This window comes from Myotis yumanensis, unplaced genomic scaffold (assembly GCF_028538775.1).
Source record: "Myotis yumanensis isolate MYYU_CA2020_CCGP unplaced genomic scaffold, mMyoYum1.0.hap1 SCAF_5, whole genome shotgun sequence".
In the NCBI taxonomy this organism is placed as follows: domain Eukaryota; kingdom Metazoa; phylum Chordata; class Mammalia; order Chiroptera; family Vespertilionidae; genus Myotis; species Myotis yumanensis.
In genome coordinates, this window is record NW_027223756.1 from 29164323 (window position 1) to 29187717 (window position 23395).

The 23395-nt window shown below is 43.5% G+C and overlaps 1 protein-coding gene, 1 long non-coding RNA gene, 1 other non-coding gene and 1 pseudogene across 5 annotated transcripts in view; 3 read left to right on the top strand and 1 right to left on the bottom strand.

The window, feature by feature from the left end:
• LOC139010423 (uncharacterized) overlaps positions 1 to 703 on the top strand; it is a 48365-nt gene extending 47662 nt beyond the window's left edge. Inside the window, exon 5 of the long non-coding RNA XR_011471513.1 lies at positions 122 to 703. This is a non-coding gene — a long non-coding RNA (uncharacterized lncRNA). The remainder of the gene's footprint in view (positions 1 to 121) is intronic.
• A 3770-nt stretch (positions 704 to 4473) lies between these two features.
• On the bottom strand, positions 4474 to 5674 carry LOC139010111 (PRELI domain-containing protein 1, mitochondrial pseudogene; annotated as a pseudogene).
• A 7011-nt stretch (positions 5675 to 12685) lies between these two features.
• LOC139011826 (U6 spliceosomal RNA) lies at positions 12686 to 12790 on the top strand. Its single transcript, XR_011471657.1, has one exon. It is a non-coding gene; the product is annotated as a U6 spliceosomal RNA (small nuclear RNA).
• Positions 12791 to 18926: 6136 nt separating this feature from the next.
• Positions 18927 to 23395, top strand: part of NRG2 (neuregulin 2) — a 178767-nt gene continuing 174298 nt past the window's right edge. For all 3 annotated transcript variants that reach the window (XM_070414848.1, XM_070414847.1, XM_070414849.1), the window contains exon 1: positions 18927 to 19617. In XM_070414848.1, coding sequence (XP_070270949.1) covers positions 18927 to 19617 — 691 coding nt within the window. The remainder of the gene's footprint in view (positions 19618 to 23395) is intronic.

Here is a 23395-nt window from a genome sequence, read left to right on the forward strand (position 1 = left end):
CACACCGGCCAGGCAAGAATTTTGAACAATAAGAACAATAACAGCTGTGATTTTTTTCTTACACCTAGAAAATGAGCAAAACTTCATTTCGCCTTTCGTGACTGGAATTTCTTTTTTTCAGGTAGAAAACTATCACCTCTCACCAAGAATCCTCTTGTTTTTCTGAGCACATGGCATATTTATCCTGAGTGCAAAATTTTTAAGTACTATTTCCCGCCCATTCTAGTTATAGCACTTTTCTAATGCACTGTCAAATACAAAAAAGGGAGCATTGAAAGAATGATTGTACACAGGGGAAATGAAGAACTCTTGCTTCTGACTCTATGGATACAAGCACAGTCAATGTGAAATTATACTCACAGTTTTGTGTTCCCGAGAGAATGGAGAAAAGGAAACCTGAAAAATTGGTATGTTCATGAGTAAGAAACTGGAGTCAGTAAAATATGACAGATATATAAACAAATAAAATACTGATAGATTTTTTTTTAAAATGTAGCTTCTGGGGGAAAAGCCATGTGGCCCTTACTACTATACCTATAGTCGTCCATTTTTTAAAAGTTGCATTGTAAGCATTACAATTCATTTTAAGAGACTTCTGTATTCCCCAGGATTTATATCACAAAATTGCAAGCTAAAAAATATCTGAAACTAAATATAAAGTTCCATTGGGAAATGTCTTTTTGGTGAGGACGTGGTTGATAGGGGAACCAATCCATGTGATTTTGTCAACATTGTATTATACTTGTACCCTTGTGTCTACTAGAAATTATATCTCCTTTTTGGAAAACTTTATACTTGCCATGGCTTCTGTATTGTATACCATTTTGCCTACTTTTAATCACAACCTCCCCTTTCCAGACCATGGGAATTTCCTTCATATTTGAAGCTCCCAATGACTCCCTACAATGATGGAAATCATCCATATTTTCACTGCTTAAAACAGCAGCCTGTAGTCACATGTGGTGATTGAGCACTTGAAATGTGGCTAGTGCAAACGAGGAACAGAATTTTAAATTTTATTTTGTTTTAATTGCTTACAATTAAAATTTAAATAGTTACATATGAGTAATAGCGCAGCAGCCTGATGTCTCACTTATAGCTCACTAGAATTCTGCTCATCTCCTTTTCTCTAGAATTTGAAAAAACTGAACTTCAATATCCTAATTCACTAATGGGTATTGCCCTAACATACAGTTTTTATGTGTAGCAATTTGATTAATGTCTGTCTCCCTCATTGGAACACAAGTTCCTTAGGGGCAAGGTGTGGTTGTTTGTTTTCTCACTTTTTTATTACGTCCAGCACCTAGTCCAGTATCTGAAACATAATAGCTACTCAATTAATATATGAGTACATGAATGAATTTAAAAGTATTCATATGTTTCGGTATAAATGAGAACGTCACTATTCTCTCTCTCTCCCTCTCTCTCTGCCTGTATATGTGACTGTGTGTGTGTGTGTGTGTGAGAGAGAGAGAGAGAGAGAGAGAGAGAGAGAAGAATCTAAAGATGTGGAGAGAAGACCAAGACCAGGTTATTAAAGTGAAATCAAGTTGACTGTAGAATACTTTGGAATAAAAACATTGGCTTTATTAGTAATAAGATTTCTTAAGCATTTACCATATGCCAGACAGTATCTTAAGTACTTTTTGTAAAGTATGTTATGTATTCCTCACAAGATGACCCTATGGAATAAGTATTATTATTGTCACCATGTTTCATATGGCCTGGAGGACAAGAGGAGTAACCTACCCAAGGCCGTACAGCTAGTACCTAGTAGAGCAAGCATTTAAATCCACACAACCTGACTTCAGAGCCTACCTTCTTAACCGAAATGCTGCTTTTTTTTTTTATTGTGTCCATTTAGTGACAGAGGCCTTGTGACCTCAAGTGTCTGCATTAGGCTTTTGTCTAAATGTAAGCTTCAGTAAACCAGCGTATGCTGGAGGTTTAGGCCTCTTTCCAACGGTGCACGTAGACAAGATAGGAATAGTGGGTCCAAGGATAATATGTTATAAAAATCAGCACAGGATTCCTTTCCTCAAAAAGCCAAACAAAAATTTTACCTCTAGGATTTTTTTTTTGCCTTGTACATAATAAAGGTAAAATAAAACCTTTTCTTTAATAAACAAAACACAAAATAATCAACCCCCCTCCTCTAAATCTCTGGTATAGTAAGGAAGATTAATGAGCCCTAGCTGGGTTGGCTCAGTGGATAGAGCCTTGGCCTGTGGACTGAAGGGTCGAGGGTTTGATTCCCGTCAAGGGCATATGCCTGGGTTGTGGGCTTGATCCCCAGTAGGGGTTGTGTAGGAGGCAGCTGATCAATGATTCTCTCTCATCATTGATGTTTCTATCTCTCTCTCCCTCTGCCTTCCTCTCTGAAATCAATAAAAATATATTTAAAAAAAGAAAGATTAATGAAAGCTAAGCGTTACAGTCTTACTGTGAATTAGCTAGTTTTGTTCAACTTTCCCTGCTTTCCCTTTCCCCTCGCCTCATCTCTATCACGTTTATAGCTCCACAGAGAGTCCATAGTTGATATCCCTATTTAATTGTTTCATGTACGGATATCTTATCTTCCTGTGTTAATTATACTCTCCTTGCCTGCCCTCATCTATCCCCACCCCCCAGATTCACTCTCCACCCTTTCTGCTCTGAATCCTGGAGCACTCACCTCCGTGGGTTACATCACTGTGTTCCCTCACCCTCTAACTTCCAATAGGTTCAGCAGAAGCTTAACACAGGTGTAGAAGGAAGAGCAGGAAGAAAGAGAGATTGATGTTTTTCTTCTTTGTCCTTCCCCCCCCCACTTTGGTGCCATGCTCTTGCAATAGCTGCCTGACAGCCCCATGATGCCGTGGCTCCAGCACTCACTGGGATCTGTACCGCTTTCTTCGCCTTGCCCTTCTTTGTCTAGGGACTGAAGTTTTGACAAACTCTTGTTAGTCCCCGGGTCTCTCTACATATTTGTTTCCTTGAACTCTGCTCACATCCTTGTAAATAGTCCCTTTAGTAAATTATTTTCAGGAAATTGTTTCCATTAGGCTCCTGCCTTGATATATTTTCCTTCTAGCAGTCTTTTAAATTTCTTAAAGGCATGGAAGTGGCCGATACTTCCAAATAGATATAAAATTAAATAGGCCTCAGGTAGATTGTCCCACAAATTGGATGGGGAGATTTTATTGCTCTGTTTCCAACACTGTTCAGGGGAAAGAGACTCTGAATGTGGCAGACACTTGTCCCTATTATGTATATCAGAGATAGTTCATTGGGCTTTTTTGCCTCTTGAATGAAATGACCTCAAGTTTATTCATTCCCTTTGCCCTAGGACTGTGATCACAAGCAATCTTGTGATTACTAAATTGGTTTTCTAGTTAACTTGATCCAAAGAAAGGGATACCTTGGAGGTGGACACCAACATTCCTGAAAAAGTATAGACTTATATTCATCAAATTGGCATTTTTAAAGAAAGAAAAAGAATAGTTTCTCATATCATACTACACCCCCCCCCCCCTTTTTTTTCCTTTCTGGATTGCATTTCTACTATGTACCTTTTTTGGTACTGTTTGCAAATATTTCAGTTTTATTAAAATTCACATAGTTACTGGACAATTATTTACATAAAGTAGTATATATATAGCTATCTATATATCTATTTCTTATATGGCTTAAGTCTTGTGTTAAGATGGAAGTTTCTGTTATGCTATAAATTAATCTGTATCTCTGTTCTGATATTGTATTCATTCTCTGTCTTTCTTCCTGTTATAATAGAAGAATCATTTTTCAGCCCCTCTCTCTAAACTCCTTTTGCCCATTCTCCATTTTTTTAAAAAATATGTTTTTATTGATTTTAGAGAAAGAGGGAAAGAGAGAAACATTTATGTGAGTGAGAAGCATTGATCAGTTGCCTCCTTTACACACCCAACTGGGGATTGAATCCAAAACCTTCAAACTGGTGACCTTTTGGTGACCAAATGAGTCACACCAGCCAGGGCCTCTCTTGTCTTTTGAAGGGCTTCCCTCTTCATTTATCTCTTTTCTCCCACAATACTTCCTTCCTTCTCATTGAACATTCCCATTAGCATACAACATGCTCTAGCATCTCCGGTTTGGGTAAAAACCCTCCCTTGACCACGTCCACCTCCAACTAGTACTTCTTTTGTCTTTTCTTCAGCACAGCAAAACTTTTTTTTTTTAATTCAACAAATATTTATTGAGTGTCTATTATGAGCTAGATATTGTTCCAGATACTTGGGATGCAGCAGAGAACAAAACGAAGGTCCCTGCCCTCATGGAGCTTACAGTCTAGTGTTTATGACCACTTTGTCTGAATGCTGTCCGTGACCCTGGGCAAATCTCTTCTCAGCTATACAATGCAGGAAGAAGCAGGCCTGGCTCAGACATGGATAACAGGTCTGATGCACTGTAGATGCCAAACAGATACTACCTCCAACCCACTACCCAGAGAGTAGATCAGGCTGGAAGTTGACTTGTAATAATAAATACAGGGGAGGGCAGAGGGAGTGCAGCAGGTGGTGTGGTGTGCTGCCACACCAGGGTCTGCACTGGCTGCACAAACTGTTGCTGCTGCTGCTGCTGCTGCTGCTGCTTCTTGGTGGCTGCCTTGCTGGCAAGGTCCTTGGCCTTCTCTGTAGCTGCCAGTGCCATCTCCTTTGCCTTCTCCTTGGCTTCCTTGGATGTCTCAACAAGGGTTTTGGAAGGGGCCTCACCTTGCAGCTTGGCCAAGATGTATTCAAAACCCTTCATTGACTTGGTTACATTGCTTTTGAACTGGGCGAGACCAAATTCCTGGACAGCTCTGGAGACGCCTAATAAGCTAGAGGAGACCCAAGCTTCCCGGTGGATTTCGGTCCAGCTGCTGTTATCAGAGTTCACACAGTGAACACACCGTTCCTCCACCACCATCAGCCGGGCGTGGTTGATGTTCCAAGTGAAGGTGGTCATGGTCTGGTTCTGTGGGTCCACAATAGAATCCTCCAGAATGTACACTGAGTGAGCAGCATTGGCAGGAAATAGTCGCTGGGCCCAGCGGGGCATCTTGTTGGTCTTGGTCAGGAGTCTCCGGGACAGGAGTTTCTGGTCAGGGGTTACCTCCCGGTGCACTATGTCTTCCGTCAAGACATGTGTACTATAGGGATTCGGGTACCGCTGCCAGAAGGCAGCGAACACTTGGTCCTAGGAACTCCGGAGCAGGCTGTGGCCCAGGAAATACTTCACCATTGTCCTGGCCGGGCGGGGTCAGCACCCGAGCAGCATCAAGGGTGCAGAGCCTGGAGGCCAGGCCAGGGGCCAGACACCAGCTCAGTCACTGCCCCACTGCACCCCAACAGCAGCCACCGCCATGGAGTTGGGCCACCCGCCACTTCCGGCACAGCACAGCAAAACCTTTTGGAGAAGTTGTTTATACTGGCTGTCGCCACTTCCTTACCTTACAATGGCTCCATTCTGGCCTCCTTCCAGGAAGCTATCATTCTACTGAAACAACTTTAGTCAAGATCATCAGTGACCTACATGTTGCTGAATTTTATTGCTCTTTCTCATCTTACTCAGCCTCTTTTAAACATTGAACACAGTTGACCAGTTTCTCTCTCTCTCTCTCTCTCTCTTTTCTTTTTTTTTTTTTGCTGGCAGCTGGTCCTCACCCTGGAGGGGCACAACTCCTATTAAGGATTTTGTTATTGTCAAGATTACAAAGACAGAGGACAACCAGGCACATTGAAGTGATGAGTAGTTAGTGGTATCACATCTCATCTGCAATAGCAAGGGCTGTCTTCTCAGGAAAGGAATTTTAAAGACATTGTCCAGCCAAGGCCCACACCTGGCTCTCCTCTTAATCTCAGCCAGATTGCAAGGCAGGTATGAAACAGGTATGCTTATAGTTCAAAATCCAAGATACAGAATTTTGGTAGTGCTGATTCTTGAAGTAGTTTTTCTTTTTTTCTCTGGGAGCCAACTGATGGATGTTTCTCTCTTCCATCAATGTTTCTATCTCTCTTTCTCCCTTCCTCTTCACCAGTCTCTTTTTAAAATGCTTTCTTTTCTTGGCTTCCACAATACCATTTTCTCAGTTTCCTTTCCTGACTCCTCCTCCTTTATTCAATCTGTAAATGTTGGGTTGATCCAAGGTTAAGTTCTAGACTTGCACCGTACATGAGTAGCTGTCGAGTACTTGAAATGTGCTTAGTCTGCAATGAGATAAGCTATAAGCATAAAATAAACTCTGAATTTCAAAGACTTAGTTTCAAAAAAAGGATATAAGCCCTGGTTAGTGTAGCTCAATTGGTTGGGCATTGTCCTATGCACCAAAAGGTTGTTGGTTCAATTCCTGGACAGGTCACATGTCCAGGTTGCAGGCTCGATTCCTGGTAGAAGGCATGTAGGAGGCAGCCAATCGATGTTTCACTCTCGCATTGATGTTTCTCTCTCTCTCTTTCTCTCTCTCTCAAAATCAATAAAATATATTTTAAAAAGAATAGAAAATATCTCATTAAAATTTTCATATGATTATATTTTGAAATAATATTCGGATATATTGTATTATTAAAATTCCATCTGTTTCTTTTACCCTTTTTAAAAATATATTTTTATTGATTTCAGAGAGGAAAGGAGAGGGAGAGAGAGATAGAAACATCAATGATGAGAGAGAATCATTGATCAGCTGCCTCCTGCATGCCCCACACTGGGGATTGAGCCTATAACCTGGGCATGTGCCCTGACCAGGAATCGAATTGTGACCTCCTGGTTCATAGGTCAATGCTCAACCACTGAGCCATGCCAGCTAGGCCTCTTTTTACCTTTTTGATGTGGCTACTAGAAAATTCACAATTACATATATGGCTCACATATATTTCTATTGGACAGGGCTGTTCTAGATCCTCTTTCTTATCAACTTTCTCTTTTCATCATCTTATCTAGTTTCATAGTTTTAAATATCATCTATATGTTGACTCCCAAATTTAGACCTCTAACTCTGACCTCTCCTTTGAAGTCTAGATTTACATCTCCAGCTGGTACTTAAATTTTCATTTACAGGTATCTCAGTATTAGCATGTCAAAAATGGAATTTCCTATAACCCCTAGCCTCATTATGTTACTAAGTTTTCCATTTCAGTGAATGGTTTCATCATCTGTCCAGTTGCTCAAATAAAAAATTGAGTCATCGTTGATCACTCTACTTCCTTTACCCACTTGATCCAATCTTGGTTGGTTAGTTCCATCTTCAAATTATACCTTGAATTCTACCCATTCTTCTTCCTCTCCAGTGCCACTACCTCAGTCTAAGCCACTGTCACCTCCTGCCCAGACTACTATAACAGCTTCCTAACTGCTCTCTTTGCTTCCACTTTTGTACCAGGAGAGGGTGGGGATGGGGGGAGGGGAGGGGAGAGAAACACATCCATAGATTGGTTGCCTCCTGAACCCACCACTTCAGGGGCCAGGGATGGAACCTTCAACTAAGGTATGTGCCCTTGACAGGGAATTGAACCTTCAGTGCCAGGGTGGACACTCTAACCACTGAGAACACCGGCCAAGGCTGATCTCTTTTAAATATAAACCAGACCTTAATCATTCTTCTACTTAAATCCTCCAGTGACTTCCCATTGTATTTGGAATACAATCCAAATTTGCCATAGCTTGCAAGGCTCAGCATAAATCTGATCTTTACTTATCTCCCTAATCCCATTCCATGCCAATCTTTCCCCTTGTTATAACAATCTCCAACCTCACTGTCCTTTTTTCCATATTTTGATGTCTAGTTTGATATTGCCTCAGGCCCTCTCTTGGAATTCTTTTCTCTGCCTCAAATGTTCTGCTCCCAGATTTGTTTGGCTAACTCCTCTTCATCCTTCAGACCTCAGCTCAAATATTGCCTCCTTAGAGAGACCATCCTTGTCAGTGTCATTCTGTCCTAGTCACTTTCAATCTAATCATACACATGCTTCCTTCCTTTCTCTTACTGAAATGTTGTATGTATTCATTTCCTTTTTTGTGTCTGTCTGCCTTTAAGAGTGTAAGCTCTTCAAGAGGGAGGCCTCATGTGTCTTACTTGCTCTTGCATTCTCAGCATCTGGTATAAAAAGCTTGGTCCAGAGTAGGCACTAAAAATAGTTTTAGAGTGATAAACCGCAAAATAAATATAAATCAAATGGATTCTTTAAAAGAAAGAATGAATAAAACTATTTTTGGAATAAATAACTTCATTTTGGAATATCTTAGAAACTAAGGCATTGAGGACCTAGTATTTGCAGAGCTCTCATGTTTTCTGCTCTCATAATTGGGAGAGCTGAGAGGACAGTGAGACACTGAGTCTGAGAGGCAAATGGGAGAGATGATATTAATGGGGAAAAAAAGTATTGAGGGCGAGTGAGAGGTCCAGGGCAGGCACTAGCTCAACTAGTAATAGCTCCCAACTCTAATTTTGCCTAGATTTTAGCTCTAGCAGGAACCATGACTTTTATTTCTTTAGCATCTGTGTCAGTATCCATAGTAGGTTTTTAAGAAATTCTTTTTTGTTGATGAATAAATAAATTTATGAATTGTAAAAACAAATGCAGGAAAAGGAAAGTCTTAAAATTTTTTGACTGTGGCTGATAGTGTAAGTGTCTAGGAAGCAAATGAAAAAGAATGCACATAAACTAGAAATTATGAGATAGAAACAAGATTGAATTGGATACACAAAGAGAGAGAAGGGAGAGGAGACTGTGAGAAGAGAGAGGAGAGAGAGGAGGGTTTAGGAATAAGAGAATAATTTCTTCTTCTCGTCCTGCTTCACGCCCCCAGAGTTAAATCAACCTCAAAGTTCCTGTTGACCTCAGGAGAGGATTCCAAATACACAAATCAGGAAAACAGAGGGAGGAAAGTCTTTAAATGTTAGACACCAAAAATCCAGCTTGAGGACATCTTATTTTTTTCTCAATCCAAATCAGATATGCTATGACATGTAAAAGGAAACTGATGATGGCGTGAAGCATGGTGTGTTATCTGATTGTGATACTCAGGACAAATCTGTCTATGTCCAGATTGTACTTCTGCTGCTGTCTATTTCGGGAGCTTCTGGATTTGTATCTAAAAGTGATATCTGGAAAAGAGATAACAATTTGTGCTCACATAGCACTTTTCATCCAAAGGTCTCAAAGCCCTTTACAAAGAAATAAGTATTATTATCCCAGATGGAACAACTCAGACAGAGGGGCTGCTGCCCTTTTCAGGCAGTGGAAGTGGGAGCTCTTGGACTCCTGACATAGTTGTAGGCCATAAATTGTTGAATCAGGTCCTCTCTTAATTGGGAGCTGGGACTACCAGTGATGTGACTTCTTTTTTTTTTTTAAATCTAAAGTAGGACATCAGGTTCTACCCTTAAGAATTTCAGCATGTGTTCAAAACCTTTGAAAATGGGTAGTTTTAAAACTGCTGAATTTGGAGTAGGTATGGCTACTGAAACTAAGAAAATTGGTTATTCTAGTCAGACTAATAATAGCTAAGATGTGCCAAGCATTATTCTAAGTGGGCTATATATATTATTTTATTTAAGACTCACAACAATTTTAATAAAGTAGGAACTATGATCGCTTTACTCATTTTATTCAGTTGAGCAAACCAAGACAGAAAGTGAAGTAATTAGGCCAAATATCACTTATGCAAGTGGCAGAACTGGAATTCAGAGGTAGGCAGTTTGAGTCCACTGCCCACACTCAGCCAGTTACTCTGTGTCAGGTACTGTGGAGCATTTTGCATGAATTATCTCACTGAATCCTCACAAAACCCTAAGAGCTAGGGCTATTACCCAGTTGTATTGGAGAAGGAAACTAAGGCTTACAAAGGTGAAGTGACTTGCCCCAGCCCACATTCCAGTAGGGGTAGAGCCAGGATTTTAAAATGCAGACAAAAGAGCACTAGTGCTGTGTGACCCTGAGCAAATAAAATAATCTCTATGGTCTCTATGTCTTCCTCTGTGAAAGGAGGGCATCGGGCCACAGTGATGCTAAAGTCCTTCCCAGTGCTAATATTCTCAGATTCTCAATATCTGTTTTCTACCTAGTGCCTTGCTTGAAAAATCCTTGGAGGAAAAGAAATTAACCACACAGAACCTGAGAGTGACTCTGGAAGCCAAATTTAGAAAACAGACCTCAAAAGGAGAAAAAATAAGTTTGCAAAATGTCTTTCTTCAGAAAATGAGACTGTCCTGCAAAGTGTTTGGCTTGATTTGTGAGACTCTTTGACCACAGAAAGGCCTTACACATCTCCCTAATGAGTCAGTTCTCCTGGATGTAGTCAGTCATGTAACCGGGTTCACTGGCCATTTCTGGCCACTGAATTGGCTGAAGCTGGAGGAAGTCCATCTTGTGTGGGAGGGATCTGGGAGAAGAAGCCAAGCTTTTTATGTGGGTGTTCTATCTTGAATTCAGAATGTCTATACCATTCTGTCTACTTCTGTTTTTGTTCTCAGTGATTATTACATAGTGACATAGCCCACTGCTACCATGAACCACTTTTTTTCACAAACTTGTGGGGAACCATAGTGGGTAGTGAACAGGTCTGGCTTCCATTTCTCTGTGTGGTTCTGTTCAAAAGTGTGAGCTTGATCCAAAGAAAACAAAATCATTATCTTGAAGAGATTTCTATACTCCCATGTTTATCACAACGTTATTCACAATAGTCAAGGTATGGAAAGAACTTAAGTGTCCATCAACAGATGAATGGGTAATAATGGGTGTGATTATATATACATATATTATACATGAGGAGAAAGACAAATACTGCATGATATCATTATATGTGGAACCTAAAAAAAAAAAGTCATAGAAACAGAGACTAGATTGATTAGTGGTTACCAGGATTTGGGAAGTGGGAGAAGGGGGAGAGGTTGGTAAAAGGATACAAATTTTCAGTTATAAAATGAATAAGCTCTTAAGATCTAAAGTATAACATAGTGACTATAGTTGATAACAATCCTATATAATAAAAGCCTAATATGCTAAGTGTCCGGTCATCTGGTTGTCCGTTCAACCAATCAAAGCATAATATGCTAATGTATACTAAGGCTGCTCAACTGCTCACTATGACTTACACTGACCATCAGGGGGCAGATGCTCCAACCAGTAGATTAGCTTGCTGCTGGGGTCCGGCCGATCGGGACTGAGCGAGACAGGCCGGACATGCCCTGGAGCCCTCCCACAGTCCCTCCCCAGCTGACCAACTTCCTGCGTCCCTCCCCAGTGCACAAAATTCATGCACTCAGTGGGAGTCCCTCGGCCTGGCCTGTGCCCTCTTGCAATCTGGGACCCCTCAGGGGATGTCAGAGAGCCGGTTTTGGCCTGATGGTGGAATGACTGGTTGCTATGATGCGCACTGACCACCAGGGGGCAGCTCCTACATTAAGCATCTGCCCCCTGGTGGTCAGTGCGCTCCCATAGGGGGAGCACTGCTCAGCCAGAAGTTGGGCTCACAGTTGGCTAGCACAGTGGCGATGGCGGGAGCCTCTCCCACCTCCATGGCAGCACTAAGAATGTCTAACATCCCCCAAGGGGTCCCAGATTGGAGAGGTTGCAGGCTGGGCTGAGGGGACCCCCTCCCGCATGCATGAATTTCGTGCATCGGGCCTCTAGTCTAATCTAATAAAAGAGAAACATGCAAATTGACCGTACCATCTGCCACACCCACAAGCCACGCCTACCAGCCAATCAGGAGCAAATATGCAAATTAACCCAACTAAGATGGCAGTGGCCATGGAGCTGGAGCATTGCCCCCGGCAATGGAGGAAGCCAAGCTTCCCGCCTGCCTTGCTGGCCCTGCACTCCGCTCAAGGCTACAAAGTTTCAATTATAGAAGTTAAATAAATCCCAGATACCTGCTTCCAGCCCTTGGCTGTGGCCAGCCTGAAAACGGCCATCAGCCCCTCACTCAGGCTGGCCAAACCCCCATGGGGTGAGGGTCCCCACTGGGGGGCTTGACCAGCCTGCAAACAGCCATCAGCCCCTCACCCAGGCTGGCCAGACACCCCAGTGGGGACCCCCACCCTGAAGGGGGTGAGGCCAGCCTGAAAATGGCCCTCAGCCCCTCACCCAGGCTGGCCACACCCTCATGGGGTGAGGGTCCCCACTGGGGGGCTGATAGCCCGAGTCCTAGAGACAACTGCTTTTCCCACAAATTTTTTTGCACTAGGCTTCTAGTATATATATAAACGCCTAAGTGGCCAGCCAATTGGTAGCTATGATGCACACTGACCACTAAGGGGCAGATGCTCAATGCACAGGCATGGAAACATGGAACAGATTGATGAATCTCAGAGGGAAGTAGGGAGAGGGGAGGGCAGGAAGAGATTAACCAAAGATCTTATATACATACTAGAGGTCTCTCGGCCTGGCCTGCACCCTGTCACAATCTGGGACCCTCAGGGGATGTTGGAGAGCCGGTTTTGGCCCGATCCCTGCAGGCCATGCCGAGTGACCCCACCAGTGCACAAATCCTTGTGCACCGGGACTCTAGTATTATATAATTGAAATTTGCTAAGAGAGTAGAACTTAAGTGTCCACACACACACACACACACACACACACACAAAGGTAAATATATGAGGTGATGGGTGTGTTAATTAACCCAATTGTAGGAATCCTTTCATAATGTATGTCAAATTATCACCTTGTACACCTTAAATATATTACATGTTCACTTCTGCAGCACATATACTAAAATTGGAACAATATAGAGAAAATTAGCATGGCCCCTGCACGAGGATGACAGGCAAATTTGTCAAGTGTTCCATATTTTGTGCAATGTCCCAGAGGGCATCCTTGCACTCTTTGATTAGCTCAGAAGAAAGATGAGTCAAAGCACAATGTGTGGCACTCAGTAGCAAAATCATGACTTTTCACCATAAAAATATTTATGTAAGCTGCAATCTGTGAAATGAAAACAAAGCTGAGTTGTACCTAGGTTATTTGTGCTAATGTGTTAACTTACATTTCTTTCATAAACCTTAGACATTCTGAAATAGACTTATTTAAAAATAAATTACAATTTTGTCAATCAAACCTCAATAAGGCTAGACTAATGAAAATGAATAAATAATAGAGAGGTAAACCTCAAAAGTGTGAGCTTGAGTTTGTGATAAATCAGTTTAGTGTTCTTTGGAAAGTCATTTAAATTCTCTCAGTGTCTCAATTTTCTCCACCTTTTTGTAAAATGGTGCTTATACCACTTGCTCTCTAGTGCTGCAAATTTCAAATAGTCTGATGTTGGTGAAAGTAGTTTGGAGAGATTAGAGACCTCTCAGATGACAATGCAAGAGAGGCTGAGAGATGCCTCTCATTCAGAGACTTGCTGGTGCACAAAGTAAGCATTTCAACAATGGGCAAGCCTAAATGGGAACCCCAATTCTGTCATTTGGGCAAGTTATTAAACTTCCAGAAGTCTCTTCAATTTGTAAAATGCAATGTCATTGAGTAATGGAAATATAGACACAATAGGCCACTAATATATGGTAGCTATTACTATTTTTATTATCAATTATTGAATTTATGATGAAGAGTTAGCAGGTTCAGAATATCAAGCTTTATTTTCTAAGACATGCATATTAATTCACTTTATCCTCAGGAAAAAGTCAATATACAATTAGGCTGTCCTAGGAAACCAAATACCCTGCTCATTTATACTAAATGCCTGAGGCTAATTCTGGAAGCTTGTCCTCGTATGCATCACACCTCGAGGAAAACTGGACAGGCACCTTTCTTCCCTTTAGAAGTCTCTGCCTAAGTCCCCACCTTCTGTAGGGACAGTGGTTTTGGGATTTCAAAAGTAACTTTTGCATGCTCAAGAAGATAAACTTATAGTGAAATAATTCCCAACCTTTTAAGCATTAGAATCTTATTTTTTTTACATATATTTTTTATTGATTTCAGAGAGGAAGATAGAGGGAGAGAGAGATAGAAACATCAATGATGAGAGGGAATCATTGGTCAGCTGTCTCCTGCACGCCCCCTATTGGGGATCAAGCCTGCAACCTGGGCACGTGCACTAAACCAGAACCAAACCTGGGACCCTTCAGTTCACAGGCTGACACTTCATCCACTGAGCCAAACCTGCTAGGCCAGAATCTTTTTCTAAGGTAAGAAAAATTTTAAGGAATCCCTTGAAAATAGTTTTACTTTTTAAAGTCGCTTTCCCCCCCTTTCTTTTAAGTAGCTTATGATTGAGAAAATACATGATAAAGATTAAGCAACACAAAAAAATTAAGCAACAGTAAAAGTTTAGAGGACCCCCTCTTTAAAATTTTTTTGAATAGGTAGTATATGAACTTGATATAAATTCACAAGTTATAAAAGGGAGTACCATGGAAAGTATCCTTCTTGTACCCCATTCCTCAGTCACACAGTACCCTTTCCAGAGCCAACTATTGTTTTAATTACTGCTGTCTTTTCAAAGGTAATCTATCCTCTGCAAATATTTATATATTTATATATGTTTAAAAAAGACAAAAATGGTAGCATATCTTGACACTCTTCTTCACCTTGATTCAGTCTTCTTCATCCTAGACAGTCTTGTTATACTTTAAAATGGAAAAAAAAGAGAGAGAATGACTTTTGGTTTTTTTGTTTGTTTGTTTTTGGTAAATCATCACCTGAAGATATTTTTCCCATTGCCTATTTTAGAGAGAGTGGGAGGGAGGAAGAGAGAGAGAGAGAGAGAGAGAGAGAGAGAGAGAGAGAGAGAGAGAGAAGAGAGACACATCGATTGGTATGGGACCTTGATTGTGAATCAACCCCTCAGTGGGCAGGCTGATGCTCAAAACCTGCTAGGGCAAAAATATGTGTTTTTTAAAAATCCTCCCCCCCCCCCAAAGGATATTTTTCTATTGTTTTTAGAGAGAGTAGAAGGGAGGAGGGGGGGGGCGAGAGAGAGAGAGAGAGAGAGAAACATCAATGTGAGACACATTGATCTGTTGCCTCCTGCACATGCCCAGACTGGGGCTGGGCATTGAACCTGCAACCCAGGTATGTGCCCTTGACCGGGTATCGATCCTGTGACCTTTTGGTGTGAGGGCTAATGCTCTAACCACTTAACTACTTTGGCCAAGGCAAGAATATATATGTATTTTTATTCCTCCCAGTGGTATCTACTAATGAAAAGTTGCATTGCATTTTCATTACAAATAATTTTTTAAATTGATTTCAGAGAGAGGGGTGGAGAGAGATAGAGAGGGAGGGAGAGAGAGAGAGGTTTTGTTTCCACTTATTTATGCATTCATTGGTTGATTCTTGTAGGGGCCCTAATAGGGGATTGAACCCACAACTGTGACATATTGGGCTGATGCTCTAACCAACTGAGCTACCCAGACAGGGCTGCATTACATTTTTAAACATACAGATAGTCTTAGTGTGCAATAACTACACACCACTTAGATTCTCAGCTCTTAGATTGAAAATCACTGGTATAAGTAAAATATCAATAATATTCAACCTTAATTTTGGTCCTTCCTCTGCACCAGGCATTGTTCTAGCACTCTACACTTATCTCACATAATCTACATCCTTCAAATCCTTTTCCTCTCAGTTTAAATGTTATCTCCTCATAGTAGCCTTCCCTTATCCAAGTAGACCTACCCTCTTCCCTTTCTATTATTCCCTATCATTTCATCCTGTTTATTTTCTTCAGGACACGTATCACCCTAAGTAATTTAGTTACCTATTCATCTACTTGTTTACTGCTGTCTTCCCAACTAGAGTATGAACTTTGAGAGCGGACAGTGTCAATTTGGTTCACTGCAGTCTTACCCAGTGACCAGTACTGTGCTTGGCACAGAGGGGCCATTCTATTGGATATTCGTTGAATATGTAAATAATGAGCAAAAACCCCAACTTTATGTAGTAGACCCTCTTATTACCTCCACTATATGGGTGAGGAAACAGGCCTGGAGAGTGAAATAGACTCATTCCAACGTTAGTAAGTTAAAAAAAATTGGATTGAAGCCTAGCTCTGCTTGACCCCAGAGCACAAGCTCTTCCCCACTATTTTGGTCTCAGAAACAGAAGATTGAGTACAGTCTTGGCTGTGTGTGATCTTGACTAAGTCCCTTTTTCTCCCTGGGACTATTTCTTCCACTAAAAACTGAGAGGGTGGAGTTAGTGGTCTTCTTTATAGCGATGTACAAGATCTGTGATCTATGAAATGAAAAGGGGGACAATGAAGGGGCTGTGCCTTTAAAAGAGCTGATTTTCAGTTCACTAAAGATTTGCTCCTCATTATTCTATGCCAGGAACCATGTTGGATGTCCCTTTGGATAGGAATCCAAAGACTAATAGGACATAGTCCCCACTGTTAAGATGACTGTTCTGATGGGTCTAATGCAGCCTGGCTAACAGTTGCTTAAAGTACAGTATAAGTCTGATGCTTAACGTATAGTGTGCTTGAAGTACAGTTGCTTAAAAGTAAAGTACAGTTGCTTAAAGTACAGTATGAGGCACATGGTAACATGGAAGAGGAAGAATTAGTCTCATCATGTATGTATATGGGAATAGAAGGGAGGGGTGAGATATAATGCTGAGCTGAGCCTTGGGGAAAAAATAGTTTTCTACATGGACACAGGCAATAGAGTGGTGAAAGCCTGGGGTGGGGGAAGGCGGGGATAGAAGGGATCAATGGGGGGAAGGAGGGGACATATGTAATACTTTCAACAATAAAGATTTAATTGCCCGGCTGGTGTGGCTCACTGGTTGAGCATCAACCTATGAACCAGGAGGTCACGGGTTCATTTCCCAGTCAGGGCACATGCATGGGTTGCAGGCTCAATCCCAGTGTGGGATGTGCAGGAGGCAGCGGATCAATGATTCTCTCTCATCATTGATGTTTCTGTCTCTCTCCCTCTGCCTTCTTCTCTGAAATTAAAAAAAATTTTTTTTTAAAGATTTAATTTTAAAAAGGAAATAAAGAATAGTTTTCTAGGTGAACAAGATGGTGGTGAGACTTCCTGGACATGAGACAGTACGTGCAGAAGCACACCAAGAAACAGTGCAGTGTGCTGAGGGTTGTTAGGGTAAGTGTTTGGCTTTCAGAGTGTGGATCTGGTTAGGTTGAGAGAGCCCATGAAGAGTCATGCTGAAGAGCTTGTACTTAATTCCTGAGAGCAGAGGCATTAGCATATCATGTTTACATTCTGGCAGTAATGTAATAATTCTGGCAGCAGATGATGGAGGAGGGTGATGAGGTGAGGTGTAGAAACTGGTTAAGGGGCTTTGCAGTAGTCCAGGTGAGGGATGATGAGCACCTGGACCTACAGTATTCATGGCAGAGTTGGAGAGAAGCTATATAAATGGAAGACATTTTAAAATGCAGAGCCAAAGGATTTGGTGAGTGATTAGATGAGGAAAATAAGACAAGAATAAATGATTTATTAGAATAGATTGGGTTGCCAAGTATAAAAAGGTGCCATTAATAATTACAGGGAATTTGGAGTTGGGGTGGGAGATAATGCTGCTGGCTTTGGGCATGCTAAGTTTGAGGACTTAGACAGCCAGGAGGAAGGGTCCTTCCTTTCCAGAATGACAGTCCTAGCCTAAGTCAGACATCCTTGGGCCAGTCTCCTGAAATAAAAGTCTCCAAAACCTCACTGGAGTTCCTGAGCTGAACATCCTTCAAGCATATAAGCTGCGTATTGAAAACTTCCTGGACCCTTACTGATAGGAAGAGAATAGATCGTGGACTTGCTTTTTAAAATCAGATACTGACTCCAGTGGAGCAAACTCTCCTGCCTCTTATAAGCACCACACTTTAAAAATAAGCCAGCTCTGGCTCTCAGGTTGGCTCCAGGAAGCCCCCATCTCCTTAGGGAGCGGCCTTTTAAAAGATGGAGTTGCAGCCCTGGTCAGTGTGGTTAAGTGGTTAGAGCGTCGACGGGTGCACTGAAGTATGGTAGATTCAATTCCCAGTCAAGGGCACGTATCTGGGTTGCAGGTTCATCCCAGACTCCGTGACTAGGGGTGAGAGTGGGAGGCAACCAATCCATGTATCTCTCACATCGATGTTTCTCTCTCTCTCTCTCTTTCTCTCTCTCTCCCTCCCTCCCAACCCTTACACTCTCTCTAAAAATCAATGGAAAAAAATATCCTCGGGTGGGGATTAACAACAACAAAAAGATGAGGTTGCAGCCTGGCCCCCCTGGTAGCTGGAGAGAACCCAGATCTTGGGGGGCTGGACCCTCTCCCAACCACTAATCCTGGTATGGTGTTCTCAATGCCAAAACAAGACCCCATGTTGCCCCAACTCTTTGCAAAAGAGGGGACTGAGATCCCCAGCACTCACCTGGCGGTGGCAGGGCCTAGCACATGGGCTCGATGAGGGGCCGTCCTTTAGGGTCCTCCCAGGGAAGGGGACAACCCAGGAGGCGGGAGGCTACAGCCGATGGCCAAAGGCAGGGGAACGCCCTGTTTCCCACTCCCCAAGTTCATAGGAGGGTGGCAGAATCCGTTATCTCTACTCCGCCCCCTCTTCACGCACTACTCCACTGTCACGCCGATAAATCCCAGGAGCAAAGGGTAGCACGATCCTTCCCGCGCCCCTGCGGGCCCAGAAGCTGGGCGCTAAAGCAGTGCAGTCCCCAGCTTCCCCTGCAGAAGCCGCGCTCCTCACTTGGTCCGGAGGTAGAGGGGGCGCGAGAGAGCAAGTGGGCGGGTGTCCCATCCTCCGCATCCTCCTCCAGGTCCTGGCGCGCAGGGTGGGAGCGCTGCGCCGCTCCGCGCTGCGCACCGCGGCCCGCTTGCCGCCTGCCCCTTGCCCAGCTGGGCCACGTCCCCGGGCTGCGGGTGGAGGGCTACGAGGCACTAACGTTACGCTGTTTCCGGTTTTTCAGCAGGCTCTGTTTCCCCTCCCAAGGCGGCGGCTGAGCGGCGGAGCCCCCCAAATGGCCTGGCCAGATGCGGCAGGTTTGCTGCTCAGCGCTGCCGCCGCCGCCACTGGAGAAGGCTCCGTGCAGCAGCTACAGCGACAGCAGCAGCAACAGCAGCAGCAAGAGGAGCAGCAGCAGCAGCGAGAGCAGCAGCAGGAGCAGCAGCAGCAGCAGCCACAGCAGCATCTCCCGTCCCGCTGCGCCCCCAGAGCCGCGGCCGCCGCAACAGCCGCAGCCCCGCAGCCCCGCAGCCCGGAGAGCCGCCGCCCGCTCGCGAGCCGCAGCCGCCGGCGGCATGAGGCGCGACCCGGCCCCCGGCTTCTCCATGCTGCTCTTCGGTGTGTCGCTTGCCTGCTACTCGCCTAGCCTCAAGTCGGTGCAGGACCAGGCGTACAAGGCACCCGTGGTGGTGGAGGGCAAGGTACAGGGGCTGGCGCCGGCCGGCGGATCCAGCTCCAACAGCACCCGTGAGCCGCCCGCCTCGGGTCGAGTGGCGCTGGTGAAGGTGCTGGACAAGTGGCCGCTCCGGAGCGGGGGGCTGCAGCGCGAGCAGGTGATCAGCGTGGGCTCCTGTGCGCCGCTCGAAAGGAACCAGCGCTATATCTTTTTCCTGGAGCCCACGGAGCAGCCCTTAGTCTTTAAGACGGCTTTTGCCCCCCTCGACACCAACGGCAAAAACCTCAAGAAAGAGGTGGGCAAGATCCTGTGCACTGACTGCGGTGAGTCGCCCCCTCTCTCTGCTGGAGAAAGGGGGGAGGGGCGAGGCGGTGGAGAATGGGGGTGGGGCGGGGAGGTGCTGCAGGTGCCCAGGCCGGGCAGAGCCCCACTGCTGGGGGTGGGGCCGCCCCTGGGCAGGGCGGCTGGCACGGGTGGATGAGGGGTTTGAGATTAGGGAAGAGGAGGATCAGGCTCAAAGTGTGCCAGGGGTGGGGACGGGCGGGGGGAGGCGCTGGCCTGTGCCAGCAGGGATCTGCGGCTGATGTATGGCATGTGGGGCTGGAAAGCTGCCATCATAGCCCAGTAGAGGCAGGAAAAATGGAGAAGTCCGGTGGTGTTGGCCCGAGGCTCAGTGGATCAGGAGTGACCCTCGGAGGCCTTGCCCGTTCTGCTCCCACGGGCCTGCCTTGGCCAGGTTGGCAGGGTCTGCAGGAACAGCTGGGCAGACTCCCAGGCTGTGAAGGCCTCCGCTTAGAAGTTCTCCTAGGCTGGCCCCCGCCCCCTCCTCCTTCTCCTGGCTTCTCAGGTCTGCTCATCCACACCTCTGGCGCAGGCAGAGTTGGACTTTTTCTGCTGCTGTTTTCTGTTGCCCATGTGGCTCAGGTTTTATTTTCCATCGTAATGTTCTCAATCGTGTTGCCTGCTCAGCGGGTAGCACAGCCTTCTGTTAACCTCCAGGACTAGCTAGCAGACATTCTTCTGGCTGTTTCTCCGAGATCCTACTAGGTCTGTTAATAGTGATAAGGATGAAATAGAGTAACTTCTGCCCAATGCTGTAAGTTCAGCTCTGACATCTTACTGGCAGGATGTGTTGACTGCATCTCTCATCTTCACGATGTTGGTGCTGCACAGGAATGCAGGTGATAAGAAACAAAACATAGAAATCTGTAGATCTGTGTAGCTGGGGATGAAGGTCTCCCATGTCCAAAGTGAAAGAAATGTCAGTTTAAGAATTTTTTCTTCTTGTCCCTGAGTCTAGTACTTACTTCTCAGGAAGATAAATTTAAACCAAATTGTCCCCATACTGAAGTATTTGGTGTTAGCTTGTCTTATGCTTATTCATGTTGGGGTTTCACTTAGTCCCGTCTGAGGCTGAATTTGGTGCTTGTGGTGTGACTCTGAGCGTGTAATCACTGAATTGTGATAGATGTCCTGGACTGCCACAGAAGTTGGTATGCTTACCCAGTTTACTGATTCTGGGTAATGTAACAAGGTTTTGAGTAAGTTGCAAAGAATATGGAACAGCTCATTGGAAGTTTTGCTGCCTTCATCTTTCTAGATCATTGCCTTTTGCTTGTGGAAGCTTTCCTACTCCTGGCTCTCCCACTATTACCACCATCCCCGTCCTTCAAAAGACACATTTTAGTTTAGTGCTTGGGAGAATACCTACTTTACTTTAATGAGAAGAATCTTGCAGTGTTCTTTCTTTCTATCTTTCTTTCTTTCTTTTTCTTGCAGTATCTTAGAATGGAAAAACATTTGGTGATAATAGCAGTTTCCGTCTCTGACATTGTTTTGTGGAATATTGTTGACTGCTCTTTAATGTTGGTTTTATGTTCTGAAATGTTTTATGATGACAAGTGGAGACCAGTTAAGAATTTTTAATTTTTTATTCTGCTAAGTATTTTATCTGAGATCCCCTGGGGAGCCGTGGAACTGTATTGTGCAGTGGGAAATAGATAGTAAAAACATTTATTGAACCTTGTCCAAGGACAGCTTCTGTTTTGGATTTCGGCGAGTTGCTCCTGAATATGCACAGAGCACATTGCCAATCTCATCCACTTAGACCTGATGGTAATTGTCAGATAACCCCATAGGGTAACTGGCTTCTCTATTTCCAGTCCCCCGTTCTCCCACATCATACCTTGTTTGTTTTAGTGAGTGTTTAAGAGTTGAATATAGAGATCATGAAAGATTTGGGGTCAGAAATATAGTCTGCTTCTAGGTTATGGTCATCTCATGATTAAAACAGCATGTGTAGTACAGTTCTTTAAAAGATAAATTTAGGACTGCAATCACTGCTAAAGAAAAGGTCCTCACACATCACGAATTATCAAGGAGGAGGAATGGTATGGAGATAAACATTTTAGAACTCAAAAATATTTGCTTTGAATTGATAGTACATAGACACATGTTAGTTTCGGAGGGTTATATAAAGGGAGTAGAAATTAAAGGACATGTTTGTGAGAAGAAACTTGTAAAACTGGTGATAATATGCCAGAAGAGCATAAACTGCATTTTCTTATTTTCTATTATGTGGTTAAAGAAAACATGCACTGGTAATGGTATATTAAATAAGGAAACAACATCTTCCTTGTGCTCAGCAGGAAATAACTAACAAATTCATTTTCTGTTTTCTATCTCTAAAGAAAGCCCTCTGGGCCTCAGGGTCATTGGGAACTTTTTCTCCTTGGAGCACATTTACCCATTGCAAAATAGGGAAACTGGCATTTGGAGACTGTCATCAGGGCCGTTACATTGAGCAACTGTGGTTGAATAGTTACTTTGTTTAGCCAGTTCCAGCTCTAAGTGTGTCTAGGTTCTGAAAGGTGTGGTTCCTAGGGAGATCTAGAAAGTTGTGTTTTGATGGGCTAGGACTTTGGGATAGCATACTGTATAGAGGAAAATATTGTGCTTAACAGTTGCCACATGCCTTGGTAGCATCCACTGAGGGGTCATACTGGACCCCTTCCACAAGGTCCTCAGCAATGGCTAATTTTACTGCAACTGTGAAATGTTGATTTGAAGTCTGTACAGTCCTCCTGGTAATCGTCAGAGGGGCATTTTTACAGATCTAATGTGTGTCATTCATCCAAAAGAACTACCTCTGGTGACAAAGAGTTGAATAAAACCTTTGCATTTCTGAGAAGATTGCAACATAATAACTAGTTGCTTCCATGTATATATGATTTTAAACGGTTTTCTTATTGGCAGGATATAGTAGATAGCATTAAAAAAAAAAGCTCATTCTTCCTTTGTGACTTTCTGATATGAAGTTTTCTTCCAAAGTATAGTGTACTTTGTTGTTGAAGATAGAAAAGGTGTATTCCTGGGGAATATCACATTCTTTAGGGTAGTTTTTAATTAATTTGACACCTAGATTCACATATTAGAGAAAGGTGGTCCACAAAATTCAAAAGCGACTGCATATTTTTAAAATGCTGTTTATTTAAAGAATCTTTGCTTCCCCAGCCAGCTGGAAACCCAGCTGTGCTACAGCCTGAAGGTGGGAAAGTGAAACTAGGTTAGAAACTGACCAGTCCTGCCCAGCCAAGGCGGCTCAGTGGTTGAGCATGGACCTATAAACCAGGTGGTCACAGTTTGATTCCGAGTCAGGGCACAGGCCCAGATTGTGGGCTCAGTCTCCAGTGTGGGGCATCAGGAGGCTGCTAATCAATGATTCTCTCTCACTGTTGATGTTTCTATCTCTCTCCCTCTCCCTTTCTCCCTGAAATCAATAAAAAAAAAAATTAAAACAAAAAACTGACCAGTCCTAGTGGTGAGGTGTACAAGTCTTGGTTATAGATTTAGGGGTAGGATTACCATCATAATGTCATTATTTTTTTCATTGGCTGCTTTCCTCAGCAGACTGTGATTCTTGTAGGCAGGAATCATATCTTTTTTTAATTTTACTTTTAAAATATATTTTTTATGTGATAGTATTACAGATATCTCCCATTCTTCCTCCCCCCCAACACCATCTACCCCCCAACCCCCATACCCTATTCCTGCCCCCAGGTCTTCACTACTCAATTGCCCATGTCCATGAGCTATGCATAT